The sequence below is a fragment of the Trematomus bernacchii genome, unplaced genomic scaffold (genome assembly GCF_902827165.1).
Source record: "Trematomus bernacchii unplaced genomic scaffold, fTreBer1.1, whole genome shotgun sequence".
In the NCBI taxonomy this organism is placed as follows: domain Eukaryota; kingdom Metazoa; phylum Chordata; class Actinopteri; order Perciformes; family Nototheniidae; genus Trematomus; species Trematomus bernacchii.
This window is the reverse complement of record NW_022987582.1, coordinates 14,390,808-14,411,818: the sequence shown is the minus strand read 5'-3', so window position 1 is coordinate 14,411,818 and position 21,011 is coordinate 14,390,808. Positions and strand designations below refer to the sequence as shown.

The 21,011-nt window shown below is 40.5% G+C and overlaps 1 protein-coding gene across 1 annotated transcript in view; it reads right to left on the bottom strand.

The window, feature by feature from the left end:
• Positions 1-3,836: 3,836 nt before the first annotated feature.
• The window catches only part of LOC117480544 (regulating synaptic membrane exocytosis protein 2-like), a 53,536-nt gene continuing 36,361 nt past the window's right edge, over positions 3,837-21,011 (bottom strand). Inside the window, exons 4-5 of the mRNA XM_034127882.1 lie at positions 5,247-5,506; positions 3,837-3,879 (exon numbers count right to left, since the gene is read on the bottom strand). Of these exons, the coding sequence (XP_033983773.1) occupies positions 3,837-3,879; positions 5,247-5,506 (303 nt within the window). The remainder of the gene's footprint in view (positions 3,880-5,246; positions 5,507-21,011) is intronic.

Here is a 21,011-nt window from a genome sequence, read left to right as displayed (position 1 = left end):
TTCTTTTCACCAACAATACATCCCAAAGCCTGCGCTCTCTTCGGACGCCCCCCCTGCACACATATATACCTCCTCAGTATTTTTGATATTATTATTATCTTCCCGGGGGGCGCATTAAACGCAGAAAAACCTATCAAGTTCCATATTTCTCCGGCCGCTCCTGGTAAAAAGTGTCCTCAGATGAGCCGCATTCCAGGCGGGAGGCTTCGGTCATAATGCTTCGGACTTGAAGCGAGAAAAATAAGGTGGTGCCGATAACGAGCCTTTTCTTCTTCTCGCCGTGGCAAAAATCTCTTCTCGGTGTGCAGGAAGAGGCGAAGGAGCGCCCAGAGGAGAGAAGGAGCGGAGAAGCATCCTACACGGCGGCCAGCAGCGGCAGCAGCAGCATCCCTTACCGGCGCATCAGCTGCTGCCTCACATTCAACTCATATTTCCCGTCGCCTATGAAGAGCACACACCCGCGCTAACACACACACACACACACACACACACACACACACACACACACACACACACACACACGCACGCACGCACGCGCACACACACACACACACTACGCGGCTGATATGCAAGTGTGCGCACTCTTTGCCATCATCTCTCCATCCTTTTTCATACTCTGTTTGATAAAGCACAGTGATACAGGGGAGAGAGGGTTATCCCTTTATATTCCATATCGGCTCCTCATCAGTAACAGCAGATGACAGCCCTAATATCTCTGAAAGGTTGAGTGTCTGCCTGTGAGGAAAGGGCACACATAAAAGGGGGCTTTTCCCAAAGGGGTTACTTATTTTCATTTTGTTCAGTCAGTTGTTTTTCATGTAGCCTAACTTTAAAAGTGTCAAAATTAGTTGAAAAATGTGCAGCGAGGTTGAAGAGGTTCCTTAAAGCTGCTGATGCAAAGGATTTTGATTAAGTATTTTTACAGGACAATCAATAGATGTGGTACTTGAACATGGAGCTATTAGCTTTCTGATGGGTTCCTATAAATGAGTTCTAATATAAGAATACATTTCCTGAGCCGGAACATGTCTCTGTCCTGAGGGATCAAATATACGAACCAACAGAATACGTGGCTATTCAGCAATTAGTTAGTTAGTTACTAAATAATGCAGACTTTATTTAAGGATTATGACAACTGTATGTTTTATAGAATGAAGATAGAAGAGTGATAACGTTATCAGTGTGTTGATATTGACTCTGCATAACTCAATGAAACTCATCTGTTTAAACTAAATCAGTTACAATGCTTGGTTCTTGTGTAAGTTATAGTTGCCAAATTCCCCATTCTCAGGTTAATCGCTTCCCTACAAAAACAAGCACCTGGTAGAGCAAATGTTCAAGCATGCTGAAAACCTTTGCATGACACATTGCATCAATTTGACTATAACAGATTAAGGCTATAACAATATTAAAATAAGACCCAGCATGAAATAAGCCCAACATAAAAGTAAAAACTAACCATGTTATTACCCAACTGTCCTGCACTACTTCACTTACTGAAGTTCTACACATACAGTTTCACAATGAAAAGGGGAATTACGGTATGTTGTGTTCACTTGTGATTTACTCAATATTGAGTTAAAAAGGATTTGTTTTAAGTCTTTCTCGGTGTCTGAGCGCTCATGTTGCTTGCACACTGGACTCCAGAGTGTTGTAAGGTTAACACATTTTTGTAAGCCAAACCAGAAATTAGATGAATGGCAAAGGGATGTTTATTGGCTTTTGGACTTTAGGAGATGATCAACTTTGGCAAACAACATTTGACATACTACAGGCTTTGTTCAACACGATAATGTTCTATATTAATTCTGAAGTATTAATGTAATAGCCAGAAGCTTAAAAATTCTCGTGTGAGGTATTTACTGACGTATCTAAACTCTCATGCAGGAAAATACGTATCTTTTAAGTTTGCTGTTACCACAGACCTTATATCAGGCATGACAAACCCCATTAAAAAAACGTACTAAAAGACGAAGGAACCGCAAGTTACAAAATGCTAACACAATCCCGGGCTCAATCGTGCAGCACTCTATTGCAAAGTTTAGATTCTGCAAAATCATCATCCCATGTCAGTAAACATAATACTAAATGATAGGAATAATCATGAAAACCATAAAAAACTGAACTGGCAACTCCTCCTCCTAAGGCAGCGTTGTGACCCTGGCTTCATTATGGGGCCTGTTTGGGTACAGTAAAGCAATGATAAACTGAACTGTGCAAAGCTGGACTGGGTTGGGCTTAATGTCAAAGGGCCGGTCCGGACAGAGTGTGTTCCTTTTCTAACATTTCTGGCAGGATCCGCTAAGCGTGTTTAAAAAATGCAGAATCTGAAGAAATTCCACCGGCAAGTATATTCCAACCCCAGTGTAATCATTGTTGTTTCATCAGCCTCACCCAACACTGCAGCTGTCCCAGCATATCTGTGTGTTCATTCAAATGACACCTTAGAGACCAAGATAAATTAGAAGCCTTCCCCAAGTTATTTCCCCTTATAAATAGACTGTCAGCTTTTTCCCCTCCTTTCTGTAGCAGAACAGATCCAGGAGTTAATTTAAACATTCTTTAAGATTAATGAAAGTGGGTTTTGGTGCTTATGCAGTGGGAGTTCTATTTATGGACTCTCTGCTATCCATCATGAGCATTTTCCCGTAAATATTTCGACAGCCAGTTTCTTGTTGTGTCACTGCGTATGTATAGGCAATGCCAAAGCAAGAATCGCTCCTCGGTATTACCTCCACCTCTCCAGCCATGCAATCAATTAATATACAGTGGCAAGGGCCTGGACTGGAACAGAAAGTGACTGGTTGCCTGAATGCTTGGAGCAGTCTGATCTATAGTCTGATATATAGTCGGTCTGATCATCCATTAAAACCACCTTAAAGCAGCCAGCCATTTGCGGAGAGAAGATGGATAATGTACTCCAGTTGCACAGAGACACAAAATGCTGTTTCCCTGCATCACTCTTAAATGTTTATAGAAGTGTATCCTTGATTACAATTCGTAGTCACAAATGATGCTCTGCTCTTTATTGTGCTGCTGTGCGGTGTGTTCTAAGTATAGAAACATAACGGTTGAAGGAGAATTTTGCATAGCTGTAACGTAGCCTCATTACACTGTGAAAGCACTAAAATGTACACTAATCTCGGACACACTGCTGGATAATGGGCAGGTATGTGAGACATATCCGTCAAAGCATCCATTTGGAGGGAAATATCTGGCCATTATATCAAGTTGATTTTTTTCTCCAAAAGAACTACCATGTTTGCAGCTTCAGCGTATATTGGGAGGTGGATACAAGGTTGCTCTGACAGAGAGAGGACACAGAAATAAAGAGTTGTGTCTCCAAACATACTGGCGTGTGCACTGTGCATGCTGGTTTTGTCCATGTGCTATAGACAGAAGGGGATATGGCCCACCAGATGTACACTTACAAGGTCAGCAGAGAGAAGTAACAGGGATATGGTCTGGATGAGGATAGACGAAAGAGAAATAGGGGATATGTTCACTAAGAGAATCATCGCCTCCTAAATGACTTAACTTTACTGATCATAGGTTTGTTGTCCCATACTGAAGACAATGTGATACATTCTGTCCTAATTAGTCTAAAATAAGTCTAGTCTAGTATAAGCATGGTCTTAGACAAACAAATGTTACCTTACATCTGAGCAAACAAGGACACAGTAGAAGTTGTCTGAAATGGCTCTCTGCTCCATACATTTCTATAGTGTGTCCTCTTTCTTCTTGGCAGAAGAAAGAGGACGGAGCCCCCATGTAGACATCGAAGTAACTTCCCTATTTCACAGAAGTATCAAGAAATAGTAAACCAGATATAAGATTCACAAACACAGCATGTCCGTGGTGTCAGTGTCTGAGAGAGTGCTGCTCAGAAGGGGCACACGAGAAATGGATCACAACGTTCAGCACTGAAATTCAGCCTGCTCCTGCTTTTCTACTCCAAAATAATCTTTACAAAGCTCAATTCACGTGCATTATAGGGCTTGATCTTGCCGAAAAACATATGTGATGAAAAAACATGTTCTTACGTTTTTAGAATGCAGATTTACATGATCACCTTCAGCACCGTCTCTTAGCCAAACCATCTGTGTTGTGAGCCGTGAGCGGTGTGTGTGTGTGTGTGTGTGTGTGTGTGTCTGTGTGTGTGTGTGTGTGTGTGTGTGTGTGTGTGTGTGTGTGTGTGCGTGCGTGCGTGCGTGCGTGCGTGCGTGCGTGCGTGCGTGCGTGCGTGCGTGCGTGCGTGCGTGCGTGCGTGCGTGCGTGCGTGCGTGCGTGTGTGTGAAGAAGAGAGTGGGTGGATGACTTCTGTAGAATTGCTGAGTTAGTGCCAGAAACATTATCTGTGTCTCTGTCCTCTTTATAGGCCTCATGGGCTCCATGTACAAGCCGTTTTATATGAGGTCTTGACTGGACTTGGAGACATGTCTCTTATTCTAGGCCTGAATCACTGTTCTGCACTACATATACAACGGCTGCATACTGTATATCAGTAGTAAAGCTAAAAGGCTCTCAGGCAGTAATTGGCATCATGAGATCTTCACATATGTGATGTATAAACAGCGGTCGGTGTCAAGTACAACTAAGTACATTTACTCAAGTACTGTACTTAAGTACAATTTTGAGGGACTTGTACTTTACTAGACTATTTACATTTTGTGCTACTTTGTACTTCTACTCCACTACAGTTCAGAGGTAAATGTGTACTTTTACTTTACGACACTTATTTACTATCTTTAGTTACTTTACAGATGTGGATGAATGATGTGAAATATAATCAAGTGTTAAATCAGACTTTAGTTCCACCTGGAGTAAATTCACAAGCTACCCTGCAGTATACAAAGTCATTCAAACTAGTTGCACCTTTACCAGCTTTGAGAACACTTTCATGATCAATAATTATAATCAAAACATATGATATATGATTCTGTAATGGGCCAATTTGCATTATGAGTATTTTTTCTTTCAGTACTATAGTATATTTTGATACTTTTGTACTTTTACTTGAGTAACATTTGAATGCAGGACTTTTACTTATATCAGAGAATTACACTATGGTACTTCTACTTTTACTAGAGTACAAGATCTGAGTACTTCTTCCACTCTGTGTATAACTCTCTGATCAAACCATGTTCTTGGCTGTACACAATAATAAAAACGACTCAGTGTGACTCATATGGAGCATGTAGGTGTATTCTCCCACATATAGAGCGGAGCTGTGTGTGGATGCGTACCTCAGCCCCGATCCGTTGTCAAGGGACGCCTGTCTGGGCAGGAGCCCGCCGTGAGGTCTGCTTCTGTCTGACCCTGGTGTCAGGTCCCCTGGGGCTCCCTGGTAGGGGTAGAGAGACGGGTCCTGCAGTTTGGCCTTCTTCCCCTGCGGCCCGCCCTCAAACACACCCCGTACCTGACCGGGCTCCGGGCCGTAGAACCACGCTCCCGACTTGGTGAGGATTTCTTGTTGTTTTCGGCACAAGTTGCATACCCACATAACCTGCAGGGAAGAAAAAGACGGGTGTCAATATTTTTGGAATGGAGGTTGACAGGCACAGGGTGTCTTATAAAACCTATGATGAGCTGGTATGGAGCGATGCGGGTGTTTGATATGTGAAGATGTAACATATCGCTGTTGCTGGGTGAAAATCATTTTTACGTTCAGAATGTTATTGGGTGTTTCAGTACCAACTCGTCTGTTTTGAACAAATTCAAATAAATCAACATATTTGGGGGTTTGATTTTTCACCCCACAGCGACCATATTGATAAACACCATGGACACCATGTTAATGAGGTGAAATATGAAATATTGTACACATACAGCAGCCTTTTGATATAGTTGAAATGTAAATATGTCATGTTTATTTTTCATTGTTGTCATACATTTTGAATGTGAGAGTCCAAATTCTACCCTTAAAATCTCCTATTGTAGATTAAACGTATTGATAAGTAGACACAATCATATAAGTGTTAGTCCACTAAGATTTTCCTGGACAAATCTAGTACGCATGTTTTCCAAGTTGAAAATAAGCAAAATTGAATTATTTCCTATGATGCTGTACATTATTATTAAACTATTGTTTCTGGAGTACTGAGCTGTTACATGACGACCGAGGCTAGAGTAAGTAGAGAATGCTATTGCAGTTAATGCACTTTGGTAAGATAAATGGAAAGGAATAACATGTTCCTTCTGTTACGGACCGGGGAGATGGAGGTTTGTCCTGCTCTGTGATGTTGTGCCTTTATCTGCTCTACACTGCAGTCCCAGCAGCCAGCTCACCACATTAGCCTCATAAATCCAGGAGCAGACAGGAGCCCTGATCACTACCACACATGTACAGACAGAAACACACACTAAGCTAAGCTAAGCTAAGCTAAGCATGCTGTCGCGACTTGATATGGTTTATTTGTGCTTATTGTTATTTGGTTAGAAAAAAAAGCTTAACTCACTCATGCCTGAGCCACATGACCACACCTGTCTAGTTAAAAAAAAGAGCTACTTTAAGATAAATCTAAGTGTGTCTGAAAGGACTAGAAGCTAGCCAAATGATTGACAGGCCAGACAGCCAGTTGGGCGGCCAAGAGCTACTGCAGCCCCTCGCCATCAACCCCACTCACCCACTCCCTGCCTTTACAGTCCCAGTGCTGAGTCAGTGCATTACTGTTATTAGTGAGAGCGAGCTCTGAATATTGCCTCACCATCACTGGGACTGTGGATCGCCGTTTTTTCAGTAAGCCTTGAATCAAATGAGAATTGACTGATATGTTATTTCTAGATTAACTGAACTAAACTGAGCTGGTCTGTGCAGTTAGAGGCTGCAGTTGTTCAAAGGCTGGATTTGTAACCAAAAGCCTAAACCACAACTGCTTATCTCAGGGACTGGCTGGAGCAGAAGCTCTGGGTGATACAAAGCAATAACTGCTGTGGGAGAAACCCAACAAACGATCACAGGGGCACGCCTTGTTTAGTATTTGCACCAGCACACAGATACAACAAGAATTATTATTGGGGTGCATGGGTGGAGTAGAAGATAAATTAGTTGTCTAATTGAATTGCATTACACATGTCAGTGCTGATGGGTGGGAAGTCAGTGGGAGATCATGTCCTTGTCACTGAACTAGTGACTTACTGGTTGGTCGCGACAGGGCACTTGTACAGAAATGTGAGGGATTTCACAAACTACCACCACATTACAGCCTCCTCGTGAAGCTCCGAGCTGCCGGATGTCTGTGATCTCCTCAGACTAACAGTGTGAAATAGCAGAAACAAGTAGAGTGTGTTTGGTACTCAGCAGTGATGAGGGAGTGAATAGGAAGATATAATTGGGATTGGGAATCAGTGTTTCATATGTGCACATTTACAGGTGAAACACACAAAATAGAAGGGATAAGAAGATAAAGGATTGTATTGCCCGTAATGATCCCATGACTGTTACAAATTCATTCTGCCTTGACATAAGTAGGCAGCATACAAAAAGTAAACGGAGGTTTGCAAGGCAATGAAGAATGACACTGACTCAGCAGCTATAGGCTGATATTTCAAATATTTCCTTTTTTTAAGATAATAAAATAAAAGGCAACAAACACTGCAAAGGCTATATGCTTTCTTCATCTGCAATAGAGCATGGAATCACAGGAAACATCTCATATGTTGTACGGATGTGGTAATCATCTTAAAACCTACTAATGAAGTATTTAACATTTTGAATGTAATTCAAAAGGCTTCACAATCACACATCATTTACTGGCCTATGTGACATCGCCCAACAGCCATCAGTGTTACAGATGGGCTGTAACTGTGCTGACACACAATGGAAGCAGGGAGGCTACAAATTGTGCTTTATGTCTCCCAGAGGAGAGTAGCCAGTGAGGCCATGACTGCCTCTTTAACTGGGGTCATGTTGAGAGCTCTGCTGTGAACCATGAGTCAGCAGCTAGGACCCAGGAGCCACAGAGGCCAGTTGTGTTCTGCTAATCAACCACACATCACTTCCTGTACCTGGAAGTTACACACTTGCAGTGCACATGTAAGACATTGCACACAGTGTACTTGACATTACCTCAAATTAAAAGTCAGTCTGGGGAATATTTCTCCAAATGGAATTATCACATGGAGAGGAAAATCAGAAGCAGACAATATGTTCTTATTCTGCACCTCCAGTAGTTTAAACATATGAAAAAGCATACTTATTTACTTCTAAATGAACCATTTCCTAAAAAATAGTAATCATTAGCATTAACAAAATGTTACACGCATTTAATTTCATTTGTGCTCTATTCATAAAACAGATTATGTGGTTAATTACTAAAATCTGCTCTTCTCTCTCCAGCGGCCCAGTTCTTTCACAGTAAACTGCAGCCTATGACCTATATATTTACCCCAATTAACATAGAGTCAGTTGCTGTGCACATCTCCTGTCTGCCAATAATATGCTCAGCCTAGGACTGCACATTTCAAGCTCAACACAAATCTGCATGGGTCAGTTAATGTTGAGAACATTGTGCCTCTGACATCAATACTTACATACTAACAAGACAGGAAGAGAAAACGTAAGGTTAAAGTCACTGCTGGGCTAAATCCTTATTTGTCCAAAACATTACATGAACTACAAAAACTGCATTTGAGATGATCTAAACTGATTCTTTAAGCCATGTGGGCCCGAGAGGATATAATAGTTTTATCAACTGATCAACTGTAGAAACAGGGGCCTATCTAGGCTGTGACAATATCTAGGTTGAAATAGTCTTAAGCATTATGAAATGTTATTCTAAATGAAAGAATAAATTATCCAAACATCAAGTCTTATCATAACCACAATGCTGTATCCCACCTAATATGTGTCAGTAACATAAACATGTTTTATTAATTACACTTTTTGGTCGCACTGGCAGAGCCATCATGAGGCTGAAACAGGAAGCAGGCTAAAGACAGTGTGAGGTCAATCCGCACTGACAGGAAACTGTAGTAGCCCTCATTCCCTAATAGCCCACATGGACTCCACAACAGATGCATGTATGCACAATGGCACACACGTATGAGAGGCCGTCTAGCTCACAACTCATACTTGGTCTTACAAACAATATCAGAATCTCACATGTAGACCACCAGACTCTTTCACACACAGTATCATACCGTCTTTAACGTACTGTCATTCCTTCCTTCATTTACTATCATACTATCATACATAAATAACTATTCTCTCTCACACACTACTATATACCCTCATACATACTACAATTCCTCTCTCACATACACTATCATTCTCTCTCACACACACTACTATATACCCTCATACATACTACAATTCCTCTCTCACATACACTATCATTCTCTCTCACACACACTACTATATACCCTCATACATACTACAATTCCTCTCTCACATACACTATCATTCTGTCACACACACACTACTATATACCCTCATACATACTACAATTCCTCTCTCACATACACTATCATTCTCTCTCACACACACTACTATATACCCTCATACATACTACAATTCCTCTCTCACATACACTATCATTCTGTCACACACACACTACTATATACCCTCATGCATACTACAATTCCTCTCTAACATACACTATCATTCTCTCTCACACACACTACTATATACCCTCATGCATACTACAATTCCTCTCTAACATACACTATCATTCTCTCTCACACACACTACTATATACCCTCATACATACTACAATTCCTCTCTAACATACACTATCATTCTTTCTCACACACAAAGTTTTCTATCTTGCCTACATTACTAGAGTATTATATTGTAGTATGATGTTGTCTGTAAGTGGGAATAATAGTGTTTCTAAGAAAGTACATAAAGGCCATAAATCAAACTTACTTACATACCAAACTGTACTTTCTTAGAAACACTATTATTCCCACTTACAGACAACATCATACTACAATATAATACTCTAGTAGTGTATGCAAGATAGAAAACTTTGTGTGTGAGAAAGAATGATAGTGTATGTGAGAGAGGAATTGTAGTATGTATGAGGGTATATAGTAGTGTGTGAGAGAGAGAATGATAGTGTATGTGAGAGAGGAATTGTAGTATGTATGAGGGTATATAGTAGTGTGTGAGAGAGAGAATGTATAGTGTTATGTGAGAGTAGGAATTGTAGTATGTATGAGGGTAATAGTAGTGTGTGTGTGGAGAGAGAATGATAGTGTATGTGAGAGAGGAATTGTAGTATGTATGAGGGTATAGTAGTGTGTTGGTTGAGAGAGAGAATGATAGTGTATGTCAGAGAGGAAATTATAGTATGTATGAGGTTATATTAGTGTTGTAGAGGAGATATATGATGAAGTGTATTTCATAGAGGAATTGTAGTATGTATGAGGGTATAGTAAGTGTTGTGAGAAAGAATTATAGTGTATGTGAGGAGAGGAATTGTAGTATGCATGAGGGTATATAGTAGTGTGTGTGAGAGAGAATGATAGAGTATGAGTATGTATATAGTAGTGTGTGTGAGAGAGAATGATAGTGTATGTGAGAGAGGAATTGTAGTATGTATGAGGGTATAGTAGTGTGTGTGTGTGAGAGAATGATAGTGTATGTGAGAGAGGAATTGTAGTATGTGTGAGGGTATAGTAGTGTGTGTGAGAGAGAATGATAGTGTATGTGAGAGAGGAATTGTAATATATGAGGGTATAGTAGTGTGTGTGAGAGAGAATGATAGTGTATGTGAGGAGGAATTGTAGTATGTATGAGGGTATAGTAGTGTGTGTGAGAGAGAATGATAGTGTATGTGAGAGAGGAATTTAGTATGTATGAGGGTTATAGTAGTGTGTGTGTGAGAGAATGATAGTGTATGTGAGAGAGGAATTGTAGTATGTATGAGGGTATAGTAGTGTGTGTGTGAGAGAATGATAGTGTATGTGAGAGAGGAATTGTAGTATGTATGAGGGTATAGTAGTGTGTGTGAGAGAATGATAGTGTATGTGAGAGAGGAATTGTAGTATGTATGAGGGTATAGTAGTGTGTGTGAGAGAATGATAGTGTATGTGAGAGAGGAATTGTAGTATGCATGAGGGTATAGTAGTGTGTGTGAGAGAGAATGATAGTGTATGTGAGAGAGGAATTGTAGTATGTATGAGGGTATAGTAGTGTGTGTGTGAGAGAATGATAGTGTATGTGAGAGAGGAATTGTAGTATGTATGAGGGTATATAGTAGTGTGTGTGAGAGAGAATGATAGTGTATGTGAGAGAGGAATTGTAGTATGTATGAGGGTATAGTAGTGTGTGTGTGAGAGAGAATGATAGTGTATGTGAGAGAGGAATTGTAGTATGTATGAGGGTATAGAGTAGTGTGTGTGAGAGAGAATGATAGTGTATGTGAGAGGAATTGTAGTATGTATGAGGGTATAGTAGTGTGTGAGAAAGAATTATAGTGTATGTGAGAGAGGAATTGTAGTATGCATGAGGGTATATAGTAGTGTGTGTGAGAGAGAATGATAGTGTATATGAGAGAGGAATTGTAGTATGCATGAGGGTGTAGTGTGTGTGAGAGAGAATGATAGTGTATGTGAGAGAGGAATTGTAGTATGTATGAGGGTATATAGTAGTGTGTGTGACAGAATGATAGTGTATGTGAGAGAGGAATTGTAGTATGTATGAGGGTATAGTAGTGTGCGTGAGAGAGAATGATAGTGTATGTGAAAGACAATGCTTGTGTTTTTGACAGCTTATGACAGTTTATGTGAGAGGACATTGTACTGGTTGTGAGAGTATACTTTAAAAGGAAGTCAGGTTGATCCAACAGGAAGCCAGTTTAAATATTCATTCCTTGACTGGTTTACAGCCTTGAAAACAAAGCCTGAAGCTGCTCAGAGCACTGCTAGCTAAATTTGAGCTGCAATAAGAACTTTTGGTAACACTTTAGGTACACACATTCACCATCAACTAGTTGTTAATTAACATGCATATTAGCAGTATATTGGCTCTTTATTAGTCATTATAAAACACTTATTAATGCCTTATTCTACATGACCATATTCTACAAGTAATAGGCCATTAGTTGAGAGTTTTGCCTCAATAACCCTCTAATTAGTGCTTATTTATTGCAAGTAAGGAAGTTGTTGTACATGAGTTTTGATATGGGCCTAATAAGACAGTAGTACCACAAGAATTACCACAGTAATTATCCCATAATAACACTTAACAAATATGATGTATCCTTATGTAACAAGACATGAAACTATAAGTGTTAATTAAGTCTAAATAACTCAAAATTCTAAAGTTGCCTCCTCTTCACACTTTGTAAATACATTATAGCACGCAACTACTGAAATTAACCTCAACAGTACATGAACAAAGTAGGCACATGTTGAAATATCTGTTTTATTAAACCACTAAAGAGAGGTTCTGAGTACATGTACCAAGACATGTCAAGTTTCTCCAAGGCTGAGAACACATATGCAGCCTGCAGCCTACTTCTTAATAAAAACAGATTGTTAACAGAGTTTATGTATTTGTGATCATACTGTGTGACCTGCTTGTATGTACTTACACAATAGGTGCACTGTTCTATGTGTTGTAGTGTCTCAGTGTGAACATAGATTAAACAGCCAGCCAAACTCTTTTGAGAGCCAGGGAATGAGCAGCCATGCTCCTTTAATGAATTATTTGCAGTCCACTGACATTCAAACGGAGTGAAACTATAAAAAAAGAAGATACAAGGCACTTAATGATCTCATACATGCAAGGGTAACATACACAGATTAACACTTAGGACCGCTAAGTGTAAACAAGGTAAATATAGCTAATGTTAGCTGTGCAATAAGCATGTAGGCCTATACAGGCTAGTATGGCTAACGCTAGCGTGTATGCTAACGCTAGCGCGAATGCTAACGCATTTTCTCATTGAGTTTAAACATCTCCAAATGTCATCACATAAACACAATACATGTTACTAATCCTTACAGTGTAAGTGTAAGGCTTACACTGACGGTACGTCTACACAGCAGCGTTAAAAAAATCTTGAAACGCTTCTGCCCATTCACTTTGAATGGGGTGACGTCACTTTCCCTCACTTTTCGCCGAAATGCATTGTGGGCAGGCGAGCGGAGATTTTGAGGATTTTGAGGATTCAAAGTTGAACAATGTTCAACTTTTGAAGCTGAGGTGGAAGCGGCAGCCAATCAAATCCCGTGTACGCAAATCTGACCGTTCAAGCTCTAGCCAATCAAACGGCGTGTATGCTGGGAGAGACATACCGCAGGTCATTTCCTCATATTCCAAAAAATGGAGGAGAAATTAGCGGTAGCGAATCAATCACCCGGTGTTTTATGACCAGACCTACCAGGATATAAACCGGAGGAGCCAGGCATGGAGGGAGGTGGCAGAGACAGTGGTAGGTTTTCGCCTGTTTTGGGGAGTTTATATCCAGTTTACTTCGGGCTTTTTTGCTTCGTATGTCGCGGGCGGGAGATTCATGTGATTGGTTGTTCGCAAAAAATCCCCAAGCTTCAGATACGCCCACCTCCAAGATTTTTTTAACGCTGCTGTGTAGACGTTCCGTTACACTTACAGTCATTGCTTTCTGACGGACTTGACCCTTTTACTCTTCAAGTTACATAGAGAGGCGAAGTCCCTCCCTTTCCGGTTGAGCTCCATGGGACCTTATTTCGGAAAAGTTATGCATTGAAGTCAATAGAGAGAGAAAGATTATCTTTCGATCCCGTTTGAATTGTGCCACGAATTACACATATGATGTTTGTCAATTTAAAAGATAATTTTGCAAGTCAAAAAAATAAAAATGTGTCGTAAAACTGTGAAGTAACACTTTTAATTGTGTGAAACCGCTCAATGAACTACATCTCCCGTCTCGCACCACACACCAAGACGGCCGTCACGTTGGCACATTTCACTTCTTTCTTTCAGAATGAGGCGGAAAGTATTAAAAGAGGTGAAAATCACTCCAAGTCTGGGCATGTTGAGAGCTGTACATACACACAAGGGGAGTTAGTCGGTTCCGTAAGAGCCAGCATGCGGGACCGGGATTCTGGGATTTGTAGTCTTTCTAGTTGCGTATTTTTCATAGTCTTATATTTCAACAGTTTTACGACAAACTGTGACTTTTTTGACATGGAAATTATTTGTTAAGATTGACAAACATCATATGTGTAATTCGTGGCACATTTCAAACAGGATCGAAAGATAATCTTTCTCTCCCCATTGACTTCAATACAAACTTTTTCCGAAATAAGGTCCCATGAGTCCCACCGGAAGGGGAGGGACTTCGCCTCTCTATAGGGAAGTAGTAGTCTACTGCCATCGTGGGCAGTGTCCGTCAAACAAAAAACGTAGAGCCAATTAGGAACTGAGAATTTAGTCCAACTTCCTTTTCAATCAAACTCACTTCCCTTTCAATCATACTCTCTCACACACATAACTATTCTTATGCACACACCCTATCATTCTGTTTTATACACATACCTATATAGTCATTCACATGAACTATTATTACCTCTACAGTAAGCTATTATTCGGCCTTTCATTCACTGCTATTCTGTTTTACATACTATTGTTATTAACATGAAATACTATTCCCTCTTACATAGGTTATTATTCTGTCTTACATACATTGTTTACCGATTACACACATATGACTATCCTCTTTCACATACACTATTATAATGTTCTATTAGATTATAGTTGTTTGTGAAATATGATAGTGGTGTGTGTACGTGAGTATGATGGTTGTTTAAGAGATTTTGTTTTTGTGTGTGAGAGAGAATAGTTATTTATGCATGATAGTATGATAGTAAATGAAGGAAGGAATGACAGTACGTTAAAGACGGTATGATACTGACACACACACACACACACACACACACACACACACACACACACACACACACTCACACACACACGCACACGCACACACGGGTCAAGCAGCTGAGGTATGTTCACATTCACTGCAGCCATTCTGCCCAAGACTCTCTCAACACACACACACACACACACACACACACACACACACACACACACACACACACACACACACACACACACACACACACACACACACACACACACACACACACACACACACACACACACACACACTTTCCTTCGGCTTAACTCTTCACGGCTGAGCGCAGGCAGGGGGTTGGGGGCTGCGGCCCTGGGGCAGGGCCATTTCTCCCTGTGTTTGCACATTTCATAGTCATTGAACCTGCAGCTAAAAATAGAAAGCTAAAACGTAGCACCACCACACGTTGCAAACACCAGCAGAAAGATATATACTCTATTAAATGTGCTATAGGCTGTTTACTGAGGCACTGAATTAAGGGAAACAAACACCCGGTGCTGTGGGATCAATAAATAATTTCCTTTCTAATACTTTCTCTTCACACCGAGGGTGTTTTCAGTGATACAAGGAAATACAGCCTTCCAAAATAATGTTTGTGGGTCTGCTTAGAAGAGTGAGAATATACAAAAATACAGCATATACTGAAGCTACTCAGGGACAGTCTTTGCCAGTAAATATGTATCTATTCCAAACACATGCATTGTGGTTAAGATTTTGACAAAACTGCGTATTTTGTTGTGACTAGCCCTACCCCATAAATGAATTATGATACACATAACTATATAAAAAATAATATCTTCCCGTCAGCAATGTACTTTACATTAAAAATGTTTCTTGGGGAGTCACGCACACATATACAAGCCACATAGATTTGCAGTAAGAGGGAGAACTGAGCTCTCTCTTGTGGCCAGTAAACTGCACTGCAACATTACTTAACACAGGCTCCAGAGTGAATCAGCAATATCGTTGCAGGCATAGTGCTCAAATAGAAAGGCCGTTTCAAAGTTTTAAGTAATTAATGTTATGTTATGCATTCATTTATTTAACATGCAATCATTCATAACAGTATATGAAATAGTTTCACAAGAGGCTGCTTAACATTTAGAGAAGGCCTGTGTGATTGCCAATACTCCTGTATTCATTTGATTTTGGACTTGACATGTGCCCTGTTTTGATTGCACCAGAAATGCAATTTTATTGAATTGTCTTGTCAGCTATCTAATGAAGGCAGAAATACCAGGAATGGCACTGGAGATGGCTCATGCTGCAATATTGATGTGGCAGTAAATAACCTGTCATAGGTATCAAATGGCTTTAGTGTTTCTCCCCTTCGCTGAACTGAGGTGAACTGAAGCACTCATTAAAACCTCATTGTTCAGGGAGTGGAGTTTTCCTCAGTACATCCTGTTCTGGACTGGGTCCAGTTTAAGCACACAGGCAAAGATACCATACAAAACACGCCTTAACAAATGTGAATCAAGTGTGATGAGCTGCAATGAAAAACATCAGAATGCATATGTAGACCAATTAATAAGGTTAATCAAGAAAGGTGTAACTATCTATAAATATTATACAGATATACATAAGTATTTTTGTATAAAGTGCACAGTCCTGTATAAAGTAAATCCAAATAATAAGTTTAAATGTTTTGTTGTAGGGGGATTATATCTGTCCAGTGGATTTTTAGGGCAGTTCTCCAGAATAAAAGTTAACACCATTTTGGTGTGATTCATTTGGCTGACAATGAGAATGAAATGGGAGCGCCTTCATTCACATGCTCCAACGCTGACTGCACGTGGTGAATTACATTTTAATGAGCTTCTAATTTTAGTGTGCGCGCCAGTAATAATAATAGACTTGATGAATATTTATGTTCCTCGTTTGAAGTTCAGAGACATGAGGAAGAGGAGGGAATAGTGCATACATCCAACTGCTTCACACAGAAATGGTGTCAGACACACAGCCGCTTTAGCCTGTCTAAGATAGAACTACATGTGTTAAAAACATTTAAACAGATACAAAGTGACCTCACTTACTGTAAACAATATGTCTATGCAACAAAATAAATCACGTCTGCTAAATATTACATTGATATGATCTTCAAAATGCGTATGCTAAATCTTTCTCTGGCGGGTTTTCCAGGATAAATTACAGCAGCACACATTCCCCCAGAGTGCAGAAATGGTCACATTTCTGACAAACACGATGACCGGTAAAAACGCGATGCAGTCGAAGCTTCATGCTCTCTCAGCTTACCCATGGTGCCGTTGAGGGGAATCACTGTGCCAAAAAAAAATCGCCGTTTTCTAGTCCTTAAAATGTAGCGACGACTGTCCGCATCTCCTGGAAAAAAGGAATAAGCAGCCGACCTTCAGCACCGCGGACAGCTCCCGTCCTCACAACACGCTGCCTGCCTGCCTGCCGGACAGCGGCTGCTGGAAACACCGTGAAGGTTACACCGGGGACTCAACGGACAATATCCGATCCGACAAAACCAATCTACAATCGTTACACTGGATCCATCCAACCGTGCAAAACAATCCTCAATGTCAGTAAGAAGGAGCCGAGCTGTAACGCGTCAAATCACGCTGTTTCCCAGCACCGCTGCACGAGTTCCTCTGTGCACCCTGAGTTGATGAGAGCTCATTACATATGCGGCGCGTCCAGCTCGACAGCCCGACACAGAGGAGCAGCGCGGCTACGCAGACGGCTGGCTGCACTGCTTTACGTTGAGCGCTAACAGTCACACTAAGCCATTTCCGACCCAGCCTGTGCATCGAGTGCCCACATTCAAGCTGCATTAGTAACACAACCCAGCTGCTGACATCGCCACAGTTAGGTAGCCTGGTTCTCTTTATGTTGTCAGACAACTGCAGGACTATGGAGCAATGAGGTCACAACATGTGAAGAAAGCTGCGATCACGTGTTTTAGGAATACTTTTCTCGCATATGTGGGTAAAAAAAAGCCTTGGAAATGTTCACGTTAGAAACTGTAAGATAATTTCCAATTTTAAGTTGCTTAGCACCAGGGAATTATTGAGCCATACAATGACCATATCAATTAGGAATTAATTAGAATTGGGAGTAGTGGGTATTGCCAAAACAAATCAAGCTCCCAACTTAGCTATCTGACAGGTAGAAGTATTTTCAAGTGAGCTTATGCCCATCATCTTTCCTACCTGCAGCATAGGTAGGGTAAAGCTAAATATGTTACCCTTTAAAAGTCCTTGTGAAGCCAATTTGGAGAATGCAAACAAAGAAAACTAAGATACAAATGCACATCCTTTGGTTTTCAAACTCTGCAGCATATATATACCAAAATAAATCATTTCAACAGAGATTTCCGATCATTTTCAACAAATTATAACACATTTAATAATATTGATTGACAGTCATTGAAAGAAACATACTCTAAAATTAAATTCAGTTATCTTTATGTTGGTAATTTCGGAGAGCCCTAACCCATAATATGATTTCAACTAATCTCCCTGTTGTCCTTCACAGATATATGTATTATTGGCTATTCACTAAAATGCTGTTTTACACCGAACAAGAACCCTATAAAGAGCTGTAGTACTTTGCATTGTTTAGTAGAAACGTTAAGGGGCCAAAAAGCACATGTAATGTCTTCCAGAGTCACACATGACTTTCTCCCAAGAGACAGTTGATTCCTCAGGCCCTTTTGAAGCAACATCAGAGGAAATGAGGGGCTCCACTGCTACAAGGAGGTACTCTAAAGACTTCACAACACTGACACACAGTTTATCTATGCCAAAGGGATTTTATATTTGTCCCTCCTAAGTGTCACACTTTGTTTTTTCAAGTATCGACTGTAGAGGCTGTAAGCCAGTTGGTGCAATGAATGAGCAGTGATTGTTATCACAACAGGTATTCTATCAGCGTTGTTGTATCAATTATTCAGCTTGTTGTGATAAGGCACAGGGAAATCAAATGAGTAGATTCATCTCAACATTACGTTACATTAACGAGCAGAGCTGCGAGTCATTTTGGTCAGAGCTTTCACTCCTTTAGGGGCAGTTTAACTCTCAGTCCCTCTAGATCATATTCCAGTGTGCCATAGCTGTGCTACCGGTCGCAGACATAGAGACTTGTAAATATTCAATGGTGTTTCGCAGAACAAGATCTCTCTCGCCACTGTTGTCACCATCTGTGAGAGAGGGAAAGAGTAGACGGATGGAAAAAGGGCAGGTTTCACCACTGCCACCTCTTTCACTGACACACAATATTTCAGACAAGCTGGTTTGGGACACCAACATGTGGCAGAGTAATCAAAGCTTCTGTCCATCTGCCACTACAGGCATGAACACACAAAACAAATCAGCAACAATCAATATCACAAAAGTCCTTGTAAAGTACTGTGTATCACAAACTCACAATTAAAGCCCTGTGTTTTCTGGTTTGGCTAATATTGTTCAGCTAGCATAAAACATTTAAAAACCACTATACACTACTGATATATTGATAATATAATGACAACCAAACAATAAGTACATTTACATCTGGGTTGATAACATGCACAATGTCTGTGCAATGCCCTAGTTTGGTAATGATAGGGGAAAGCGTTTAATCTGGCATCATGGTGGTGACATTCTTACTCAACACATACGCAATATCGAGGTCGGCAACAATGATCAAGGTCGTATCTTACCGTTAGTCGATCAAATAAAAAGGATTTAGGTCATTTCTTTGTATCATACGGCTGATGATATATATATTGTGACAATATTATTTTATTGTACAGGGCTTTTTGCTTACTATCTTTGTCTATTTTGCTCACAGCTGCTGTAACAGTTACATTTCCCATAGGGTTAAGGTTTTCTCTTTCTCTCTTTCTGCACAGAACTGAAAGAGAATCTTTTCATCTGATCTCAGCTAAAAGACAACACGTCTTCACCGCCCCAAGCTGACCCTGTCCACTCCCTATATCTGCTGTCAGCAAGAAGACACCATACTGTACATATGACTGCATGACTACTGAAGTAACCCACCTTTTTTAAAGCCCTCGCCACCTCTTCTGCTCATTTGAATGCTAGCTCTCTGTTCCGCTCTAACCATCTAAACCTCTGTATCCTGCTATAAACGCTTACTCTGCTTTCCTGTTGATGACACGTCTATGAATACCAATATGTTGGACTTTCTGAAGCCACATCTGCAAAAGTATTTTAATGATGGTATTGTTGTCAAACACAGAGAGTGACTCTTCTGGACTTTGATGGAATCTTTTTTTGCAGTATGATAGTATACACAACTATACATCAGCATCCCCGGTCTTCATGGTGAGTAGACGTCCAGGGCCAGGAGCCTGGGGTACCACCAGGTAAATAGCTGCCATTGCCTCAGTGGCACATTCCAGGGCTCCTCTGCCAATGCCCCCACTGTCACTCGCCAGCCTGCTGCCACTGTTATTACTCAACACCATCTGTACAACAAGGTAACCGATCCCCTAGCTATTATTTCCAGCGAACAATGGCAGCCTGTACAACTGGGGTCTTGGCAATGGAGGGAGTAGCAGTGCAGAGGTCTCTCCCAGTGTTCCTGCTGCTCCGCTGTTTGGATCCAACCTGCTTCTATGTTCTTCCCTCCAGCGTGGCTTATAACGGTAAAACATTTGTAGTTACCATTTGATAGACAACACCTAGCATGGCGTCAATAAAACAGCTATTGCTCATTTATGTCATACATGGACAAGGACAATAATACGACCCCCCTAATAGGTTCATCCGACTGTGTTTTTGCTACTAACTAAACAAATACAGCATAAAATATATACATGATCTCCAAGGGCATTCAACCAGTCATTATAGTTTCTTTTTCGAAACTATTATTGTTCAATAGAACACACGTAAGACTGCATTATATCATTGAATTGTGAACGTTCCTATTTGGTGTGGGATTTCCTTTACAATCTTTGGTGATTTCTTATCGATCAAAACCTTTGCTACTAATTGTTTTGTTAAAGGAAAACGACTTCCCTCAACTCCTTGTTGGAGAAAGTATTATTAAAAAGCAATATAAATCAGCAAATGGAGGGATACTAATCAAAATGATTGATAAATGAAAAGTGATCAATAATTATGATCTCAATAATGATCCAAATAATCGCGAAAATCATTTTGGAAATAATCGACCAACCCAATGTTT